Consider the following 18,656-nt stretch of genomic DNA (forward strand, 5'->3'; position numbering starts at 1 on the left):
GCCCTTGGAATGTGCCATCGTTCGAGTGGTGCATCAAAAATTATTTTTGTTTTTATGGGATGAATAAGTAGTTCTGTTCATCCTTCTATGAGATAGGGAAGAAAATTAGATGTCCCCGGCAGTAAAATGAAGATTTTTGGCACCTTGCAACACCCTGACAAAAGTCCATAGGATTTACATAATGTTTTAGAAGAAGAAAAAATCGTTGAACCCCACCGCCATTTTCTGGTCACGTGATGTCACCCACCTGGGATGAGCTTGGAGGAGAGCCGTTTCAGAGGAGCCACGGGAACATTTTCGCGAGGAAATCAGCTGTTTGCGGGCTGTAACGGTCGGCGATTTATGGCGCGCAAACATCAATCAACAGATAATAATCGCTTTCTAATAAAATAACCTTAGATTAATATCAAACATTACTATTTCAAGATATCCAATCGTCATCAATCACTAAAATCATTTCCACTTCCCTCTAATCTCATTTATAAACAATTCACATTTGTATTACGTGCGCCATATATGTCTACGCAAGGGCCTCCTCCAAAAAACCAACTTTCGTTTGGGATGAGGGAGGAGGCAAATAGTGGTGGTGAGATGTGAAATCAAGATGAGCTTGGAGGAGCTTGGAGGAGCGACGGGAACGATTTTTTGAAACGAGAGGAGGTTAGAGGAGCTTGGAGGAGGTTAGAGGAGCGACGGGAACAAACCCTTTATATACCTTGGCTGAAGCCATGCCTCGATAGTCGATAAAGGTAATTAAAAGGGCTCTCTCTATCGCCTGGATAAAAATAGGCCCCGCCCATCCCAATCAGCTGCTGTATGACGAGTTGATGACGACAACCACTACTTACCAGCAACCAATCTAGGGATAGCGTACGTGACAGTAATGGTGCAGCGGTTGCAAAAAATCACATTGTTATTCAAACGGTTTTTGCTTTTAGGGCCTTGTTGTTTAACCCATCTCTGTTTGATTGTATTGAGATATGTGATTTTAGTAGATGAGGTGTTGATAAAGGCAGGTATTTTTTAAAATATTTTTTTTGACAACTTTTTGCCCTTGTTCTACGGGCAAAAACCCGGGGAACCCGGGGCCACCTGAAGTCTAAACCTTATTTATATAACATGTCGATGCTGATGCTGTCTTGAAATGTGAAATTTAGACAATGGTAATAGGAATAATGAATAGCAATTTCACCAACAACTTGTTAATCTCTAGTAAGTGCAATTAAAATTAAAATCACTGTCTGCCACACTGCTTCGATCCTGGTCATGCAACCAACGTTCATGGGTGGTGTTTCATGGCAGAGCACTGCAGTGCGCTGCGTGTGTCAGACCATTGGGTTTCCATGGCAGTGTCGACAAACTTCACTGTGACGCTAAGCTATGACAGCATCCCAGAACGTTAGCACGCTGCGGTACCAGCACCAGCAGCATGCTAGCAGTATTTGAACTCAAACCTCTGTTTTTGGTACGGTTTTTCAGAACCTCTCACTCTGTTCCAAACACGATTCATCATAAACTAAGAGATCACATGCAACGTCATTGGAGTGATGCTATGGTATGCCGTAGCTACCAGTGCACACAGTGTCTGGATGGTGAAACAGGGCCATTATTAATCACATTTGTTTGCTTTGTTTCAGCAGAAACCTGTCTGCACATGGGAGGAGTGCAACAAAAGCCCATCAAGTTCATGCATGGCAGTGGATCTCAACAGGAGAAAACCAGAAAGAACATGGATGCTTGTAGATTGCAGTTGTACACTGCTGTTATCACCTGATGTGCGTGGCTGGCATTGCTCCTGGCAAGAACCACCTGCAAGTGATGAGATGGTGCCTCAGTCGTTGAGTGTGCTGCAGTGTGAGAGGCGCCCTGATCTCTACTTTGTGATGGGTTTCCATTGGAGGTTCAACTGAGAAGTGAGAACTGACTGTGACCATGCTTGAGCATGCCAGTGGAGCTTTACATGCTTAGGGCAGCTTTTGAACAGATGCTGATCATGGCATGTCCCATCCAGTTATCACGTGCACAGAATGGTGGGGGGAGGGCAACTCTGGGCTCTTGAGTCAGCCCTACTGCACAGGGGGTACAGATGGCCGCTTACTTTGGTGTGTCCTGCACTGCATTATCAAGCCCAGTCTGCTGCCACAGGCAATGGGTCGGGCTGCACTATATTAAAGGCAGACTATCTTGCAAAGGAGGCTGGCATCCTCTCCCATAATGACACACCAATTGGCAATCATCGCTGCGATGATCACGAGGGTGTCCGCTTATCTAACATGGTGAGGTGGAGAGCCAGCTCAACCTGGCCTGAGGGATGGTTTTACTTCAGCTGAGGCCCCCTTTCCCCGCCTGCCAGGTCCGGTCAAACGACCGCTTCACAGTGAACGACTTGCAGATGTGGATGCCGTCCCACAGCGCAACGAGCGCGCCGACCAGAGGCGGCGGCCAAGAGGCGGCCGCGCTCTCCCAGTCGACGGTCCCGGTGGACGTCGGCAACGCCCACCGCGCGACCATCAGATCGGCTCGCGACCGCGCCGTCGCCGACTGACCGCATGACTGGTATCTGTTCTTGATGTGGGACCGACTGCCACCGCCGGTCGCGGAAGGGCATCGCTCATCGGCCATCGACGTCCACCAGCTTCGCGTGGGTCACTGTTCGGGCTGCCACCAATATACCGAATCGGATGGAACCCTGTCGGCGAATGCCGGCGGTGCCCCGACATCGACTGCGCGGCGGCCAGTGCATCGCGTGCCGGGAGGAGGCTGGCACCCCCGATCGGTCATTGGTCACAAACCGTGTCCCAGCTCATGACTGCATCCAGCGCAGCTCTGTGAGATGTTCTGCTGCAGTCTGCCGCGTGTGTTGAAAGAAGAATGAACATGAGAAAACCTCAAAACTTTATGCCTATTAGTATTTGACCAGTGTTAGAATAAGTTTGGATTTTGAGAATTTGTGTCCCTGTGCTTGTGCCTGTGTGGAAAGGCATGCTTTACGGTGTACCATCTCAATTTGTGCGGCTGCTGACAGGCCACCTGGGTGCCAACGTATGTGCGAATCCGCGAATACGTTGTATTTCGTCAGTCGGTATCGTTCTGAAAATATTGACTGCAATAGGCTATATAGCGTATGACGGTTCAGCCCAGCAGTAATAACTGACCATTGATTGGGCGAATTTTGTGTGGTGGTTCGCTAATACATAACCTAAAGAGTGTTTTGCCGGAATCGTTTAGTAGCAGAACTGACCGGAATATAAGTAGAATGCAACGGTTTGAATCGTTAATTTGTTGAAACGATTGTTCTCTGAGACCACTGTGTAACTTTTGACCTGAGAATCACCAATTATAACAACGGTGGAAGCAGTAGGCACTGTAGAGTGTAGGCAACACTATATAGTTGGCACACTTACGCAAGCACACGACTTACGCAGTGGACATCTGCGTCATGCATTTTAAGGTTTACTGGGAAGAGTGAGAAATTAGTCAGAATATAACTGACTAAGGAAAATAGGCGATATTTTCAATTGAGCTGGGGCGGAGAGGGGGAGGGGACGTATGGTCAGCTATGCCAATAATTCATTCTCGTTATGCAGCTGTGTAAAAGGGCGTCCGTTTTTTGGGGTGAGACCTTCCCCATTGGCCATTTCCAAGCTAAATCGTGGTGGAGAGTCTGGAGACCTCAGCCTCGGTAGTCGGTACCCTGCGCGCTGCGCCACCTTGCGAAACATAAAGCAGCAGTCCTGACATCTGCAGGCGCTACTTTTCATGAAAACGCGGATGTGTTCGCGCTTATGCGAAGAAAATTCTTCCGAGTATGGTTGATAATGAGATTAATTGTTGTCATTTATTTATCAATTCATTAGCAAAAGTACCCTAATAAATCGGTAAAGTAGCTTAAACTGTATCGTATTTCCTTGGGAAAAAATGACGAACTCATCCTAAGACATCCAGATTATTGGATGCGTTCGTCAGTTGTAAGTAGTTCAAGTTTTTGGAAAAATTTGCTTGTGGAAAATCATAATATTTCAAAGATATGCCTATTTTCGAATGATTTATGCATTTATCTGCATTGAAAACTGATTGTAAAGCAAAAGTGCAAAAGATTATTGTCAATTTATTTTCTCAAATCACGATTTACGAACGCACAAAACTCCAGCTTTTAATTTAGTGCGTGTGCGAATTGCGGTCAAGAAAAAAGAATTTAACTGTCTATATTCCTCTTAAAACAATGAAGGATGAATGAGAAAAACGCTGTTTTGAACAATCGTATATTAATTTTTTCTCAATTAAGCGAAAGTACAAAATTTTCAACTATTATTACATTTGCTCTCACAAAACTCATCACTTTTAAGCATGACGTCATGTCAGCCAAATTTACTAGCGCCATCTCTGGAGAGCATCTTTCGAAACCTCCAGACGATAGAGAGAGCCATTAAAAGCTTGAAAGGTAAATAACAGCTCTCACTATGATTTTATTTATCAAATATGCTACCCTTTGTGGTCACAGCCCATTCAAGATGCCAGATCATGAGACCAGATCAAGCACCACCATGAGATGGTGCTTGGTTTATGCGCTGCATGCTGCATCTGTTTCAGTTTCAGTTTGAGTTTGTTTCATCATTGTCATGCATCAATTTTTTAAAGTTACATTTTTTGTTCTGGAAGTGTTCGGGTTTATCTATTCACCTAGTGAATTCTTCTTAAACTGACATTCATCTGCTCACGTTGACATAAGATAATTGAATCCGATCTCATTTTCTGATGGCCTAGACATTGACTCAAACTGAGCCAGAGTGGCGTCAGTGGTTTGACAGAAGCAAGTGATTCCTGGACAATGCACGTGGCATTGCCGCTGCGCTGTCTGGCCACTCTGAACTGAACAGCGAGAGCTCTGGCGGGGATTAGGATACCTCTTCATCTTATCCATGGCTCTGGGTAGCACTTGGCTCATGTGCTATGGTGCTTAACCCAAACTATCACCACCACTTCCGCCACAGACAGAAGCATGTCAATGTGCTTGCATTGGGATGGGATGAGTTGTTGAAAGGTCACAGGGCTGGTTGACTGCACAGTAAAAATGAAATATGCTGCAACACCCATGTGTAGTGATGTTACATCACTGGTCAGTCCAGCCCACACTGACACTGTTCTTCAATCACTGTGCCATGAAATTGTGATTGTCGCATGCCTGGGTACTGCTGGCTTGCTGCTGGCTACCATTGACATCTCCATATTGTCTTAGTGCTGAACAGAGCGACCTTGCCTGTTTCTTTGGACTTGCCAGAAAGCTGGTACCCTACTGATCTACCCATATCAACAAAATATTTTAGTACCTATTATTATTGTTTTTTTTACAGCAGCAGTAAAATTGCTCTGGACCATCTTTTTGGGCTCTATCTTGACTGAGCAACCATATAAACTCAGCACCTGCCTATCCTACTCCCAGAAATCATGTTACCAAGATGGGTTTATATAGCCTTGCTAATATGTCAGTTGCCATAGCCAATGATTTTGCAAATCAAAATGATACTCTCTTTCCATGTGACTGTTTTCACTCACATTTTCATTATTTTCAGGCTGAGACATGGGATCATCTCAGAGCTCACTTAACTTCTCAGAGAAGCCAGTGGATGCTCACCAGGTAGGTGCAGAAGATGTATAAACTAACTGCAGTATCTACATGGATGTTGGAGTAGGTAATAATATAAAAAGTTTTAGATAAGTAGAAATGTTATAGTGCATCAGTTTCATTTGAATGTTTGTACAGGGACCCGCAGTTGCTACTGTACAGCGACCCCGAGTAAATTGTCCCAGCACCCTCACAGGGAACAACGATAAGCTGTCAGAGGGCAAGCACAGAAAACCTCAGCTGCTCTTGTACAGGGACCGGCAGTCGATATCAATGTTATCGGTTGTTACTGGACAGGACAGACGGTTAGACTTGGGGTTCGTGTACAGTAGCAACTGCGGGTCCCCGTACCTAATACCTATCTGCCAGTTGTTTTAAGAGTTTGAAAAAATCCAGTCCAACAAGCACATGCCATAGAAGAGCTGGACCTTTTTTGCATTTAAGTCAAATATCTAGTTGGTTTGGTACAGTGTTAGTGCTTGTAAGGCCATTCTTGACTGCACTTCCATCTTGTGTCTTTGTGTCTTTTATGTCTTTGTGTCTTTATATGTGTCTTTTATTATGTGTCTTATATGTGTCTTTTATTATGTGTCTGTCCTGTTACCTGTGCCCATCTTACTCGACAGCACGGTCCTAGCCATGGACTTTTGGGGGGGCTGTGTGATTATGTGCTTGACCGATTTTCGAGGCGACCAGCTGGTGAAGGGTGAGGGACTTGGTATGACAGTGTTGGCGATTCAGAGCTTCTTATGCCACTATTATACTCTGGTGGCGACTCGATCCCTGTTCGTTTCCTGCAGTAGGATGAGTATGTGCGAGTAATGTGCGACTGTGATGTTACGTTCCAGATTGGTTTTGGATTACGTGTCGCCGGATTCCCCATGTCTCAGCTCAGTCAGATATCGCACGTATTGGCAGTTTTACAGCGGCCCGCTAAGGGATAGCTGGGAGGGGATCGATTGGACCCCCCCCCCTCATATCCGTTCGGCCCCCGATCAAGCTAAAGCTTTGTGGAAAAAACGAACGAATTGCCCGTAGCGAGTGGAAACCGATGGTAACCAATTTTAGGGTTCTAGGTCATTGGTTCACCTCCCAGGTCACGTGAACGGCTCAAACATTGGTGAACTTGGGAGTTTGGGACCTGCTAGAATTTCTTGTAATGAGCTGGTCTGTATGTATGTGGATATTTTGGGGTCCTTACTTTGATTTCTCATTTGTTTGTTGAAAGACGATGTATAGGTATGTGCACTTGAGGCTGGTCGGGTCAGATCAGGTTATTCAATAGGCTTTTAGCTGCTATCAATAATAGATGTGTTCCACCACTGATAGCTTCACGGCATGCTGTATAAAAACCATAACTGCCTAGTTTTCAAACGCTCAAACGAGTGTTTAATTCAGCATTAGCTCCAAAAGGTACATTCCTACCAAATAGTATCCCAAGCCACTTCAGTTAGCTAAAACGCTGCGCGGTGGTGACGTACACTCTACGAGTATATGTGCCGACCCCTCCCCAGCCTCGTACACAGAGGGAGGGGCAGGCAGATGAGTGCCCGGCCGATCAACTGACCACCTATCGGCGCTCGCTGCGGAGGCGCTGTGGTGTTCTCACGGCCCCGGCCATCTGGGTCAAGTGGCGGTCGCTGTCGGCCTCTCCACAGTCCTCCACACTCGGCAGTGGCTCAGCGGCGCCAAACGGACCGCTCCCGTCCCCACGGCCAGTGCGCAGGTCCCTCACAGTGAATCACTCACCGTGAAGGGTCAGACAACAGGGCGCACTCAGTGAGACCAAATCAAGCCACTCTTTTCAGCGGTTGAAAGCATGCCTCAGCCTTGCACGTTGTAGCGTAGGGAAATGTTTCATACCGTCTTCCAATCCGCTCGTTTCTCCAGTCGTATTTTGAGAAGTCAGGCTTGGCTGTGGTGGTAGTAGGGGGCTAAGTCTGCCCTGGTGCACCGGAGCTCCTTCTGTTGAATACGCCACCGAAAGAGGCGGCGCCAAAGGGTTAAGAGGTAGTTCCTCTGCCTTCTAAGTGTAGTTTTTCGACTCTGTTCTGGATTGGGAATCCTTTGCTGCCACCCTTGAACATGTATTTTGTCTACTCGTCCTCATTGATTTATTCTTCTCACGCGCCTGCTCGTTTCAATTTAGGAGGCTGATGAATCCCAATGCTTAATTAATGAGCACGTACGCTGTACAGTGCAGCACGTCATGCATGCACTGGTAGTTTCTGGTTCTCCCGCTAGATGGCGGGGAGGTCGCCGCACGATAGTGGCTCCTAACGTCCTATATAACGTCAGGGCACTGATCGCCCAGCAGTTCCGTGAATTGGTGAACCGCGGCTGACAACAGAGCGGCGACTGACGTGCTAACGGAGCCGTGACTCTGAGTCGAATCGAACTTCATAGGACGAACAGGTAGGGCCGACGCTACTCGGTCATAGCCACTGGGCGGGGTGCGCCGTGACCCCGAATTTCGTCACTTCAACTTGCCTTTAGGGGCGAGCCTAGCAGACAGAAGGCATCTCGTTTGTTTTAGCCGCCGTGATATAGATTTACCCTGCTGTTACAGTTCACTGTCGAGGCCTTTGCTTGTTATGGCATTTCCTTTGGAGAATGGAGACTCGCCAGGGACTGCTTTTGAAGTCTCTGCCCTCTGGAGTACTGAGATTAAATCCTGGCCGATGCTTCTGTGCCTATTTAGCAACCCTCCTCAGTGCAAGTTCGAGGTTTTCCAAGTGCACTGCAAACCCCGGTGTAAGATGTTATTTCTATATCCGATGTCCGATAGTGACATCGTCTTTCAGCGACGTATTCCTGATGCAGGTGAGGCACGCTTGTGTGCTTGTGTGTATTTTCCCTTTTGCTGTTGTTACATAATCCATAACAATAGCAGTGAATGAAAGCCTTCTTGTTGCCCTAATGTCCCTACAATATTATTCAATTTGAGTTATTGCGAAAAATAGGTCGTATTAAGATGTTCTGCTCAGGCCCAAAGAAATTAAAAGGCTTCATTTTTGCAAGGATTCATCATGTGGCGTACCGACTACCTACCATAATCATGCTTACATAATGAGCATAATGAGCAATCATGCTTACATAATTGCATACCATAAATACTTACATAACCAGTGGGCACTGCGTGCCGGTTACGCTGGCTGTGGCCGCCGGGTTTAGTCGGAGGAGCCCGGCTGCTGGTCCGTCGGTACTCGTTCGGTTCTCATTAGGTACGTGTTCGAGGTACAAACCAGTCCGCGATCAAACCCGTCGCCGAGGCCCGTGACGTTTTTCGTAGAGACATGGACATGACTGAGACGCCAACACGCACATGTCAAGGGAGACACGTTTACTTATAGGGGCATTCCACGTCAAATCAAACACCGAAATCCGTCATCCCCTTCGATTTTTCTGAAAATTTGTAGGCAGACTGGGCATGGTTCAAAACTGAGTTACGTATAATATTTTCGAAATTTGATAACGTATCGCCGAGATATAGGTCATCGAATATAGCCAAAAATGCCACACATCATTTTTTTAAATGCTTATAACTCTGGTTCCTTTTCTGGTATCAAAACGATATTAACAGGGTCTTGTAGGCAATTGATAAGGCTTTGATTTTTAATTATAAAATAAAATTGAAGTGACCTTGAAATGCATTTGACCTTGAATTAAAACAGAAAAATTTAAATAGGAAAAAACACGCCACCTTCGATTTGAGTAATTTTTACATATTATGTCCGTCACAATGTTCCTAACCATCTGTGAAAAAATTGGAGTGGGCCATTCATAACTTTCGCGGCAAACGCCGTTTTCATGCATCAACATCACGCAACCGCGCGTGACCTTGAAAGACAGAGTCAAGACATGCTTGCTTGTGTACACTTTCTGAAATGAATGATTGCTGATTAGTGATATCCCAAACTCTGCGAGAATGGAAATGCATAGTCATCGTAGTCAAGCATTCACGTTCCATTGTAAAAGTGTCTCAGGCAAACGGTATTTTGCGGTGAATTTTGAGCCGTGTGGAAATGCATCATGAAATAAATTCAACGAAAACATTATCACGCAACGATATCTTCACGTCTTTTGATCTTCACTATACGAAAGAACATACATTTTTGAGTATGTATGGATTTCTATGTATGAATTTCTAGTTAATCCGATAATAAATATGGCAGTTAGAGTCCTGCTAAGAGTAACATGTCGCCGGCTGAGGCGGGATCGGCCGAAGCGGGAAACGCAGCAGTCACAATTTTGTGTTTACACGTTCATATTTCAATTGTTTACCAACCTATTTTCAGAATTCTTTCACCATAAGATTGCCTGTACATTTCTTAGTCTTCTCACAAAATTTGACGCGAATCGAACGTAATCAGCGGTAAGGAGCGCGATGTAAAGACGGAACCGTTCCGTTCCGTCCCGGCACAGTCTACAATTCAGGCGGCGCGTAGCGGTCGGCGCCGGCTGCCGAGTCGCCGCGTCGCCGCGGCGACAGGATGTTCACTTTACACCGCTATTACTAGAACAGTTGTGAACCGATTTTCTTATTGCTTGCACGATGAGATGTGCAATTCAATTCTGGCCAGGTAGCCATAAGTAATTTCGCATCAATATTATGAGATATTGGCGAAAAACAGGAGGGGTGGGGCGAAATTCACTCTTCCCCCTCCACTGCGCTTGCTAACATACGTTTGCATAAGTGCCATTTTCTTCAAAACTTATGAATGGCCCACTCTAATTTTTTCACAGGTTGTTAAGAATATGGTAGGCAATAAAATATATGAAAATGAGCCAAATCGAAGGTGGCGTGTTTTTTGCTATTTCAATTTTTGTGCTTAAGAACAGAGTTAAGCAAATTTCAAGGTCATATATTTAAGTCGATGCAATTCTAAACAAATGCTTAAGAAATTACCTAAACAGTAAAGTTTATTTCATTCAAATCAAACAAGTACAACCAAAGTTATGGTCGTTCAAAAATATAAAGATGCAACATTTTGTAAAAATTTGATGCCCTATATTTAGAAGACCTGTGGTCAGAATGTGCAAAAAACATCAATGTAATGTCCGGGGCGACACAGGAACTCGCTCACAAATTTATAATGAAATCGCTGATGGTAAGGGGCAAAACAGCCGATTTTTGTTCGATTTGACGTGGAATGCCCCTATACAGAGTTTTCCCGGTACAGACATTTGGAGCCGTTTTGGTAGCTCGGTTAACATTCACGGCCCACATTCACCGTTGTCCTATCGGGCTGTGGGCGAGTGCGCGGCTAGTTAGTTTCCATCTCGTGCAGGAGCTGCTGCGCTGCAATGGGGCAATGAATACGCGCCCTGCTGGGGGCGGGCGACCGTTCTCGGACGGCGGAGCCTCTGACCGCGGTCGGTGGGCGTCACTGACCGTTCTCTGGGACCTCTGGCTCGCTCCCGCTCCCGCCGACACCAGCGCTGGCCACGAAACGACGGTCCACCGCCGACCCTGACTACGAAAGGCCAGCCAGCCCACCGTGAGCCCTGACTACGAAAGGTCGTGATGAGCACGGGGCGACAGAGTGATGACCCCACCGCGCGGGTCCGGGCCGCCCGGCACGCGAATACGGTTCATATTCAGTCATGTTTAGTGTGCATCTGGGTCGTTCACTGCACGAATCTGCTCAGGCTGCTCAGCCGGCACGCGAAACACGGCTCGTGTTCAGTCCGTTTGTTGTGGATCTGGGTCGCTCGCTGCTCGATTCGACTCAGACAGTGAATTAAAATGCCGGTTGATGTCAATTCAGGGCTGCGGAGTCGATGAATTTACGGCGACTCCGACTCCGACTCCGACTCCGGCTTTCAAAAACCAACTCCGACTCCGACTCCGACTCCGGGCAGAAATGTCGACTCCGATCGACTCCAACTCCCGACTCCGACTCCGCACACCTGGCAGGGCTGCGGAGTCGACAGATTTTCGGTGACTCCGACTCCGACTCCGGCTGGGGTTTCCAATATCGACTCCGACTCCGACTCCGGTCACAACTGTCGACTCCGACCGACTCCGACTCCGACTCCGACTCCGACCGACTCCGACTCCGACTCCGACTCCGCAGCCCTGGATGTCATGCGAGTTTACAAAGCTTTTTTCTGTCTTATGCTCGCATTGAAACCCGTATCTGCGCTTCGGCATTCGATCAAGCGTTGACGGTATTCTTATTTTATTTTGTTTTATATTATTTTGCAGCTAAGCAGACGTTGCCATAGAATTGCTGAGCTAATAACTAAACCTTCAACCTCAGCTTTGAGTATCGGAGGCGGCGTTTCAGCTGCTTGCAAATGAGCTTGTTCTCTGAAGGAAGTGTCAATTAGTGTCAATGGCGGCCGCCAGCCGGATCTCTGTTTATGATCAGGTTCTTTTACGTCGCTTCTGCGAGTCGTCGGTGATGGGAACTCGTGACGCACTATTTCCTCGACTTTCCTCCCCACAGTGCGTCTTTGTTGTGTCGTCATCTTGTCCGTCTCAAATTCCTGCAATGTCTGTCGTTAGTTCTGTGCCCTTTGTGCAATCGCCCCGTGACAAAACTTCCAGGGGCTTCGTTATGACTTCATGCTTTGATAATGTTATCATCAGGTGTTGTGAGCGACTGGATGAACCAGGATTCACAACGATCCTGTAGTTACTTTACCTTTGCTGTTCCTAGTCGGGCTGTGACGGCTACTGCAATGCAATAGTGCTTCCAATATCTCCCCCGCATTTCTTTAGTGCGTCAGGTTCTCACACAAGCTCTAACATTGCATGCCACCTTGTCCATGCCTACACCAGGTCATAAGGGAACAAAAAAGTGTTATATTGTTTCAAACCGTAGCGAGCTGTCGTTTGTTTCTTTCATTTTGTCATGTTCAGCTCAACTTATTCAGTGCATCAGTAATAATTATATAAGAAGTTGATAACTGAGCGAAGTGTTGTGCAATGTGCATTACTTAGTAGCAGGTATAGGAAGCGGGCGCAAATATTCTTCCTTACCCACGCCTCCCTTTTCACGGAAGTCAAATGGCCGTTCTCGTAAGTGCGTGAATCCCCCCCCCCCCCCCAATGACCTCCTTACCGCCGCTCTTCTCATTCGTTTCTGCACCTCAAATGAGGGATTCCTGTATAATCTGATTACAAAGTCCAACAAACTTTTGGCATGGAGTGTAGTCTCTCTTGAACGTATCGCGTCTCGAAAGTATCGCTATCTCTCCCCGGTTTCAGCGCCCCTGGCTTTTGAGGGTTGGCTTGGCAGTCTGGCCGACCTATGCCGTTTTCACAATTTCACGGGCCAGCCAGACGGCCAACCCTCAAAAGCCAAGGTTTGTCAAACCAGGGAGCGACGGCGATACTTCCGAGACGCGATACTTTCAAGAGAAACTTTACACTGAGATAGAGCTAGCGGACTTGGAGTTGACTGTTTCTGACTGACTTCAGCGGGATGTTAGAGTCCAGCACCTATCAAACGCCTCCGGTGAAACGCGGTGACGCGGGTCGCGTAAAAAAGCAGAGGAGGGAGGGGCGACCTTTGCTGCCCGCTGCAGTAGTGGCGGAACACCTTCAATAAGGGGGGGGGGGCACTGCTGACTTTTGGTCCCATTCTTTCCATGCAACGCCCATAGGGCTAATGATAAAATGGCAAAATCAAAAGGGGGCACGGTGCCCTGGTGCCCTCCCCGTTCCGCCGCCTATGGCCCGCGGCAGAGGGAGGGGCCCATTTCTGCCTGCTGCGGAGCCGGCGGGGAGGGGCCATTTCTGCCCGAGATTGAGCGGGGACGAGTCGCCGGTGTGGGACAGGGACGACGCCACAGGTGTTCACGGAACGCCAGAGGCATTAGCGGGAGGTGTTGACTGTGTCTGCTCTGTGGCGAAGTGTCGGAGGGCCACTCTGTGGTGAGCGCCCCGGGTCATCGGTGTTGGGTCCGCGTGTCTTGATAGGTGCATAGATCGCGGCGTCTGCAGGGTGACCGATAGTCATGGACTACATCAGCGTGTGGCTGTCTGATAATTAGTTTCTCCGTCCCATGAACTAAAATTCTAATGCCATTTACGATCGCTTCAGGTCGTTACCAGCGTTCAATAATGTTCAATCACGTTAATTTGTTGGAACGATGCAAAGTCGATCTGATCCTGTTGAATCTACCTGATTAGTCGGATTTCGTTCAAATTATGCTGAGTAAATTCCTGCCGGAGGGTGGTCGGCTCTTCGTTGCTATTGATCCTATCCTATACCCTCCGCCCCTGTTGATAATAGCCGACAGCCTGATGCCATTGGCGGCCTCCCATCTCTATTGATGCCCCAACGCTAAAGTGCTGGTCGGTGTCGTCCTCTGCTAGCCTGTATTTGCGTTCCGCTCATCGATATTAATTCGTAGTTTCCCACCTTTATCGACCCAGCTAGGTAGTTCCCCGTTTTTGCAGGCTCTCTATGTATGTCAGTCCCCACTGCCCATCGAGGTTCGCCGTGCTTTTCGGCACCAGTCAAGAAGTTTACCGGCTCTGTCTTCTGTGCCGATCATTCCTGCTGTCCCCCCTCTGTCTCACCGACTCTGTAATCTCTGCTGGTACCGACCCCTTGCTCCTTTGTGTGCGCTGTTAGCACTGCCGTTCTGACGTGTGTTGTCCCCGCCGTCAGCACTGCCGTTCTGACGTGTGTTCTCCCTGCTGTCAAGTGTCAGCACTGTCGTTCTGACGTGTGTTGTCCTTGCTATTAGCACTGCCGCTCTGAAGTTTGTTCTCCCCGCTGTTAGCACTGCCGTCTGGTGTTCTGAGTTGTGTTCATCCCCTGGGGTAACTGCCGCTCTGATACGTTCTCTCCCTTCCCAGCCAGCAGCCATGGACGTGGAGCGGCTGCGCGCCGATCTGAAGGAGGCCGGTCAGGAGCACCTACTGCAGTTCTGGCCGAGCCTGGAGCCCGAGCAGCGCCAGGCCCTCTATGAGGACATTACGAGGTGAGCCGGCACGGACGTCTCTCTCTCTCTCTCTCTCTCTCTCTCTCTCTCTCTCTCTCTCTCTCTCTCTCTCTCTCTCTCTCTCTCTCTCTCTCTCTCTCTCTCTCTCTCTCTCTCTCTGTCTCTGTCTCTGTCTCTGTCTCTGTCTCTGTCTCTGTCTCTGTCTCTGTCTCTGTCTCTGTCTCTGTCTCTGTCTCTGTCTCTGTCTCTGTCTCTGTCTCTGTCTCTGTCTCTGTCTCTGTCTCTGTCTCTGTCTCTGTCTCTGTCTCTGTCTCTGTCTCTGTCTCTGTCTCTGTCTCTGGCTCTGGCTCTGGCTCTGGCTCTGGCTCTGGCTCTGGCTCTGGCTCTGGCTCTGGCTCTGGCTCTGGCTCTGGCTCTGGCTCTGGCTCTGGCTCTGGCTCTGGCTCTGGCTCTGGCTCTGGCTCTGGCTCTGGCTCTGGCTCTGGCTCTGGCTCTGGCTCTGTCTCTGTCTCTGTCTCTCTCTCTCTCTCTCTCTCTCTCTCTCTCTCTCTCTCTCTCTCTCTCTCTCTCTCTCTCTCTCTCTCTCTCTCTCTCTCTCTCTCTCTCTCTCTCTCTCTCTCTCTCTCTCTCGTATTTTATCTGTCTCCTCTACCCATCCATCTTGCTCTCTGTTTCCATCCTTTTCTCTCCCTTTCTCTCCCTCACTGTCCATTTTTTCTCAATCATTTGCATGTCACACCGGTATGTATCGCCAGCTGGCTCCTGGTGGCGTGCTTTATGTGCTGCTGTTGACAAAAGCTGTTGAGTTCAGATACGGTATTAGCAATGGAAGGACGGGCTTGCGCAGCTGTGAAAGACTCGGTTGTGAGCCAGTAACTCACCTCGGAGCACAATTGGATGAGTTTGTATTGGTGACGTTTTTGCAGTTTATTTAGGTCCACCTTTCATGTGAAACATGTTTTTGATAGATAACAGTAAAAAATACTCAAACCTTCTTGACTTCTTGATAAACGCGTAGATCCGCATATTTTCTAGTCTGTGCAAACACACTTGATAGCAGTGTGCGATTATCTGCACCGGTGGTCTTGTTTTGTGCTCGATCACACGGCCAGCAATCTGGTCTGTTTGTGTTCACGCCCTCGATATCATGTCATCTCCTCTCCGGGTAGATAGGTACCGAATAAATGGGCCCAACCGATAAATGTCACTGGACATTTTCCTACGAGTGCCTTAATTGTTTTAAATCTGTTTTGTGTAACAATTCGAATTCTTTCGTTTTAGTCATTTTTGGCGCAGTTTTCTAACGCTTACAATACACAACAGGAGAAAGTTATAATAAAAACATTCGGACCTTTATTTGGTTGCGGGCCATCCAACTGCTCGTCCCTGCCCCACACAAACAATAAAACTGATGTCAGCTATGCTGCGACTTAACGCATCAACCAAGGCGCCGCTAACACCCACTGCCTTAGTGTCCTATCCTTCTACTTCCGTGACCGCCTGTACGCCGTAACCGCCCGTCTCGCCGTCCCGGGCCGCCCGTGCCCTCGCTGCTCTGTCTCCTCTGCCGCCGATGTGACCTAACCACCCTTCTCTCCCTCCTCACCCGTCTGTGCCCGTGCTACTCTGTCTCCTCTGCCGCCGCTGAGACCTGACCACCCGTCTCTCCCTCCTCAGCATGGACCTGCAGGAGGTGAACGCCTTCTACCGGCGCACGCTGGACGAGGCCGAGGACCAGGAGAAGCTGGACGACAGGCTGAAGCCGGTGCCGGCAGAGGTGTTCGGATCGGTGGTCCGCTCCTCCGCGGAGCAACTGGAGGCCTACCGGCGCACAGGTACGGATAACACGCTATCGTGCTAAAAGCAGCCTCCGTTTACTGTCATTGCTGTGCCATTTTCTGTATCCACTGCCGCTTGCATTTCGCTACGATGTAATAGTTTTACCGCCTTATGCTTTGCATTTGGGTGTAGATTCTACATAAGTGCACTGTTCACGCTCGCTCTGCACTATTGCGCCGTATTCGTTTCAAGTACTGTTTGAAGTTGCTCGCATGGAGTGTCCAATTGAGGCTGAGTTCAGTTCAAGCGCAGATTGGGGCCCACGCCGGGTCTCAATGCTGGCACAACTCAATGTATGGCGTTCAGTCCTGGCCACTGGCCACCGGCCGTGATCAGGGCACCTGCGTCGTTGCGGAGATACCCGTGTAGTTGGTGTCGAGTGTTTGACCAACGCCCTGTTGTGAAATGTCTGGCGGCGCAGAAGCGGGTCACGTTATCGATTTAGCGCGGTTGACCGGCGCGCGGGCCGTTCTTGGTAATGTGTGATCGGTCTCATCCGGCTCACTCCGTCAGGCGAGCCTTCAGGTGGCCAATTCCCGCGCTGACAGATGGCCGCCGGCCAGCTGAGCGCTTCCAGTAGACTGGCTGGCTATTGATGCCGGTGGTAATTGAGCTCGGGCGGCCGGGTGCAGTAGGTAAAGGTCGGTTCACACCGGACGGTAAACGGGTAAAGGTCGGCTCACACCGGATGGTAAACGGGTAAAGGTCGCCTCACACCGGACAGTGGATGGGTAAAGGTCGGTTCACACCGGATGGTGAACCGGGAAAGGTCGCCTCACACCGGGTAGTAGACGGGTAGAAGTCGGCTCACACCGGACCGCCGCATGATGAAATCAAAAGCTGCGGGATGTCTGTGCCGAAACTTGTGGTGGGCCGGGGCAAAATGGACTCAGTATAGCACGCAAGGGAAGTGGAAGAATAAAGTACCTATACTTACAAATGGATTTCCACCCTACCCTACTCCGTGATGGGGACGCAATAAGTCGCGAATAGGTACTTATCACACAAGGTGTGTTTTTCATTTTAAGACCAGCTTCATTGGTCAGAGTTGACAGACTACCGGTGTCGCCTCATCTAGCCTCATGTCTACCACTGGAGTTCCTTCGTCCGAGCCGTACGCTGCGAACGCCCACTGTTTGATCAAAGTAGGTATGCCGATGAGCTATGTAGTTGCGTGAACGTACTCCAATCACCAGAGGCCATCTGACGAGCATGTATGGCGTATCATTTACTTTTATGTCTTTTACCTTTTCTTTTAGTCTTGCATACTACAGATATCGTGTCTTTATGACAGAGCATAACGCATGAAAAGTTTTGTCCCGGGCGTGTAACTTTTCGCTTGCTTCCTACTTTTCTAAACTATGCTGCTTGGCTGAAGAGTCTGAGATAATCCGACGATCACCTGTCGTCGCGTCAACCACCAAACCGAACAGGCCGTGACGACAGTCGAGACCGTCACGCGCCGTGACACAGGTGGTGGCGTGACGCGTCTCACGTATCGATCGTGTTACGACCGGGCCCGCGCCCTGCGTCACGCTCGGAACTGCCGGGGCTGCCGCTGGGCCAGCAACAGACGCGGCATGCCCCACTCGGCGCCGGAGACATTGGATTACTGCGACACGCTGTAAAGCGGCGATCCGTACGGCGTTATTTATAGATTGTCGCCATGCCACCGGTTTTCATGTGGACTGCACTACTGTTGCTGACAGACGAAATGGTCATTAGTGTTGTATTAAATGTTACGTTTGAAAACGCCCAGGTTTGTTTGTTGGTTGCTAGATATCTTGAAACAAATTTAGCTCGAATTTTTCGATGGATGCTATAGCAAAGCCAGACTTTTTGGCGAAGAATGTGCAAGCATGTTTCTCTGGCAACCCCACCGCACGATATTTGTCGCCGCGCATTATTATGAAACGGCACCTTAAGCAGTACGAATATGAGTTAATGGATTGAGACATAAATATTTCTGCAATTTAAACGGCGCATATGTCCTGTGAATTGGGCAAGATTCATCGGTAGTCAGTAACATGTCCAATCCATTGTCCATCAATATCTGGGCAGATGCTACCAAGGTACGAGTTTCGTACCTGCACCATATTCCTCACCTGACTTGTCAAATAGGTGCTCCGGGCTCCCTCTGCACAAATCAATCAATAAAGGAGTGATGAAATACATATGTAAATGAAGAAATAATATAAAGTGAATAAATGAAGTAAATAAGTTGATGAATAAATAGGTGAGTTATTATGATGGATATTAGACATCCAATTGTACGCGCCACTGTTCG

General features: G+C 48.5%; 1 protein-coding gene across 4 annotated transcripts in view; it reads left to right on the forward strand.

Annotated features, from left to right (window-relative positions):
- Positions 1-633: 633 nt before the first annotated feature.
- LOC122368644 (UDP-N-acetylhexosamine pyrophosphorylase-like) overlaps positions 634-18,656 on the forward strand; it is a 30,005-nt gene continuing 11,982 nt past the window's right edge. For 2 of the 4 annotated variants that reach the window (XM_043342795.1, XM_043342797.1), the window contains exons 1-4: positions 634-749; positions 5,571-5,635; positions 14,445-14,569; positions 16,208-16,365. In XM_043342795.1, the coding sequence (XP_043198730.1) occupies positions 5,579-5,635; positions 14,445-14,569; positions 16,208-16,365 (340 nt within the window). In that variant the 5' untranslated portion in view covers positions 634-749; positions 5,571-5,578. Of the gene's footprint in view, positions 761-4,433; positions 4,442-5,570; positions 5,636-7,941; positions 8,039-14,444; positions 14,570-16,207; positions 16,366-18,656 lie in introns of those variants that run through there. The other 2 variants (XM_043342796.1, XM_043342798.1) reach the window with 2 other exon arrangements.

Source organism: Amphibalanus amphitrite, unplaced genomic scaffold (genome assembly GCF_019059575.1).
Source record: "Amphibalanus amphitrite isolate SeventyFive unplaced genomic scaffold, NRLGWU_Aamphi_draft 000964F_arrow, whole genome shotgun sequence".
Lineage (NCBI taxonomy): Eukaryota > Metazoa > Arthropoda > Thecostraca > Balanomorpha > Balanidae > Amphibalanus > Amphibalanus amphitrite.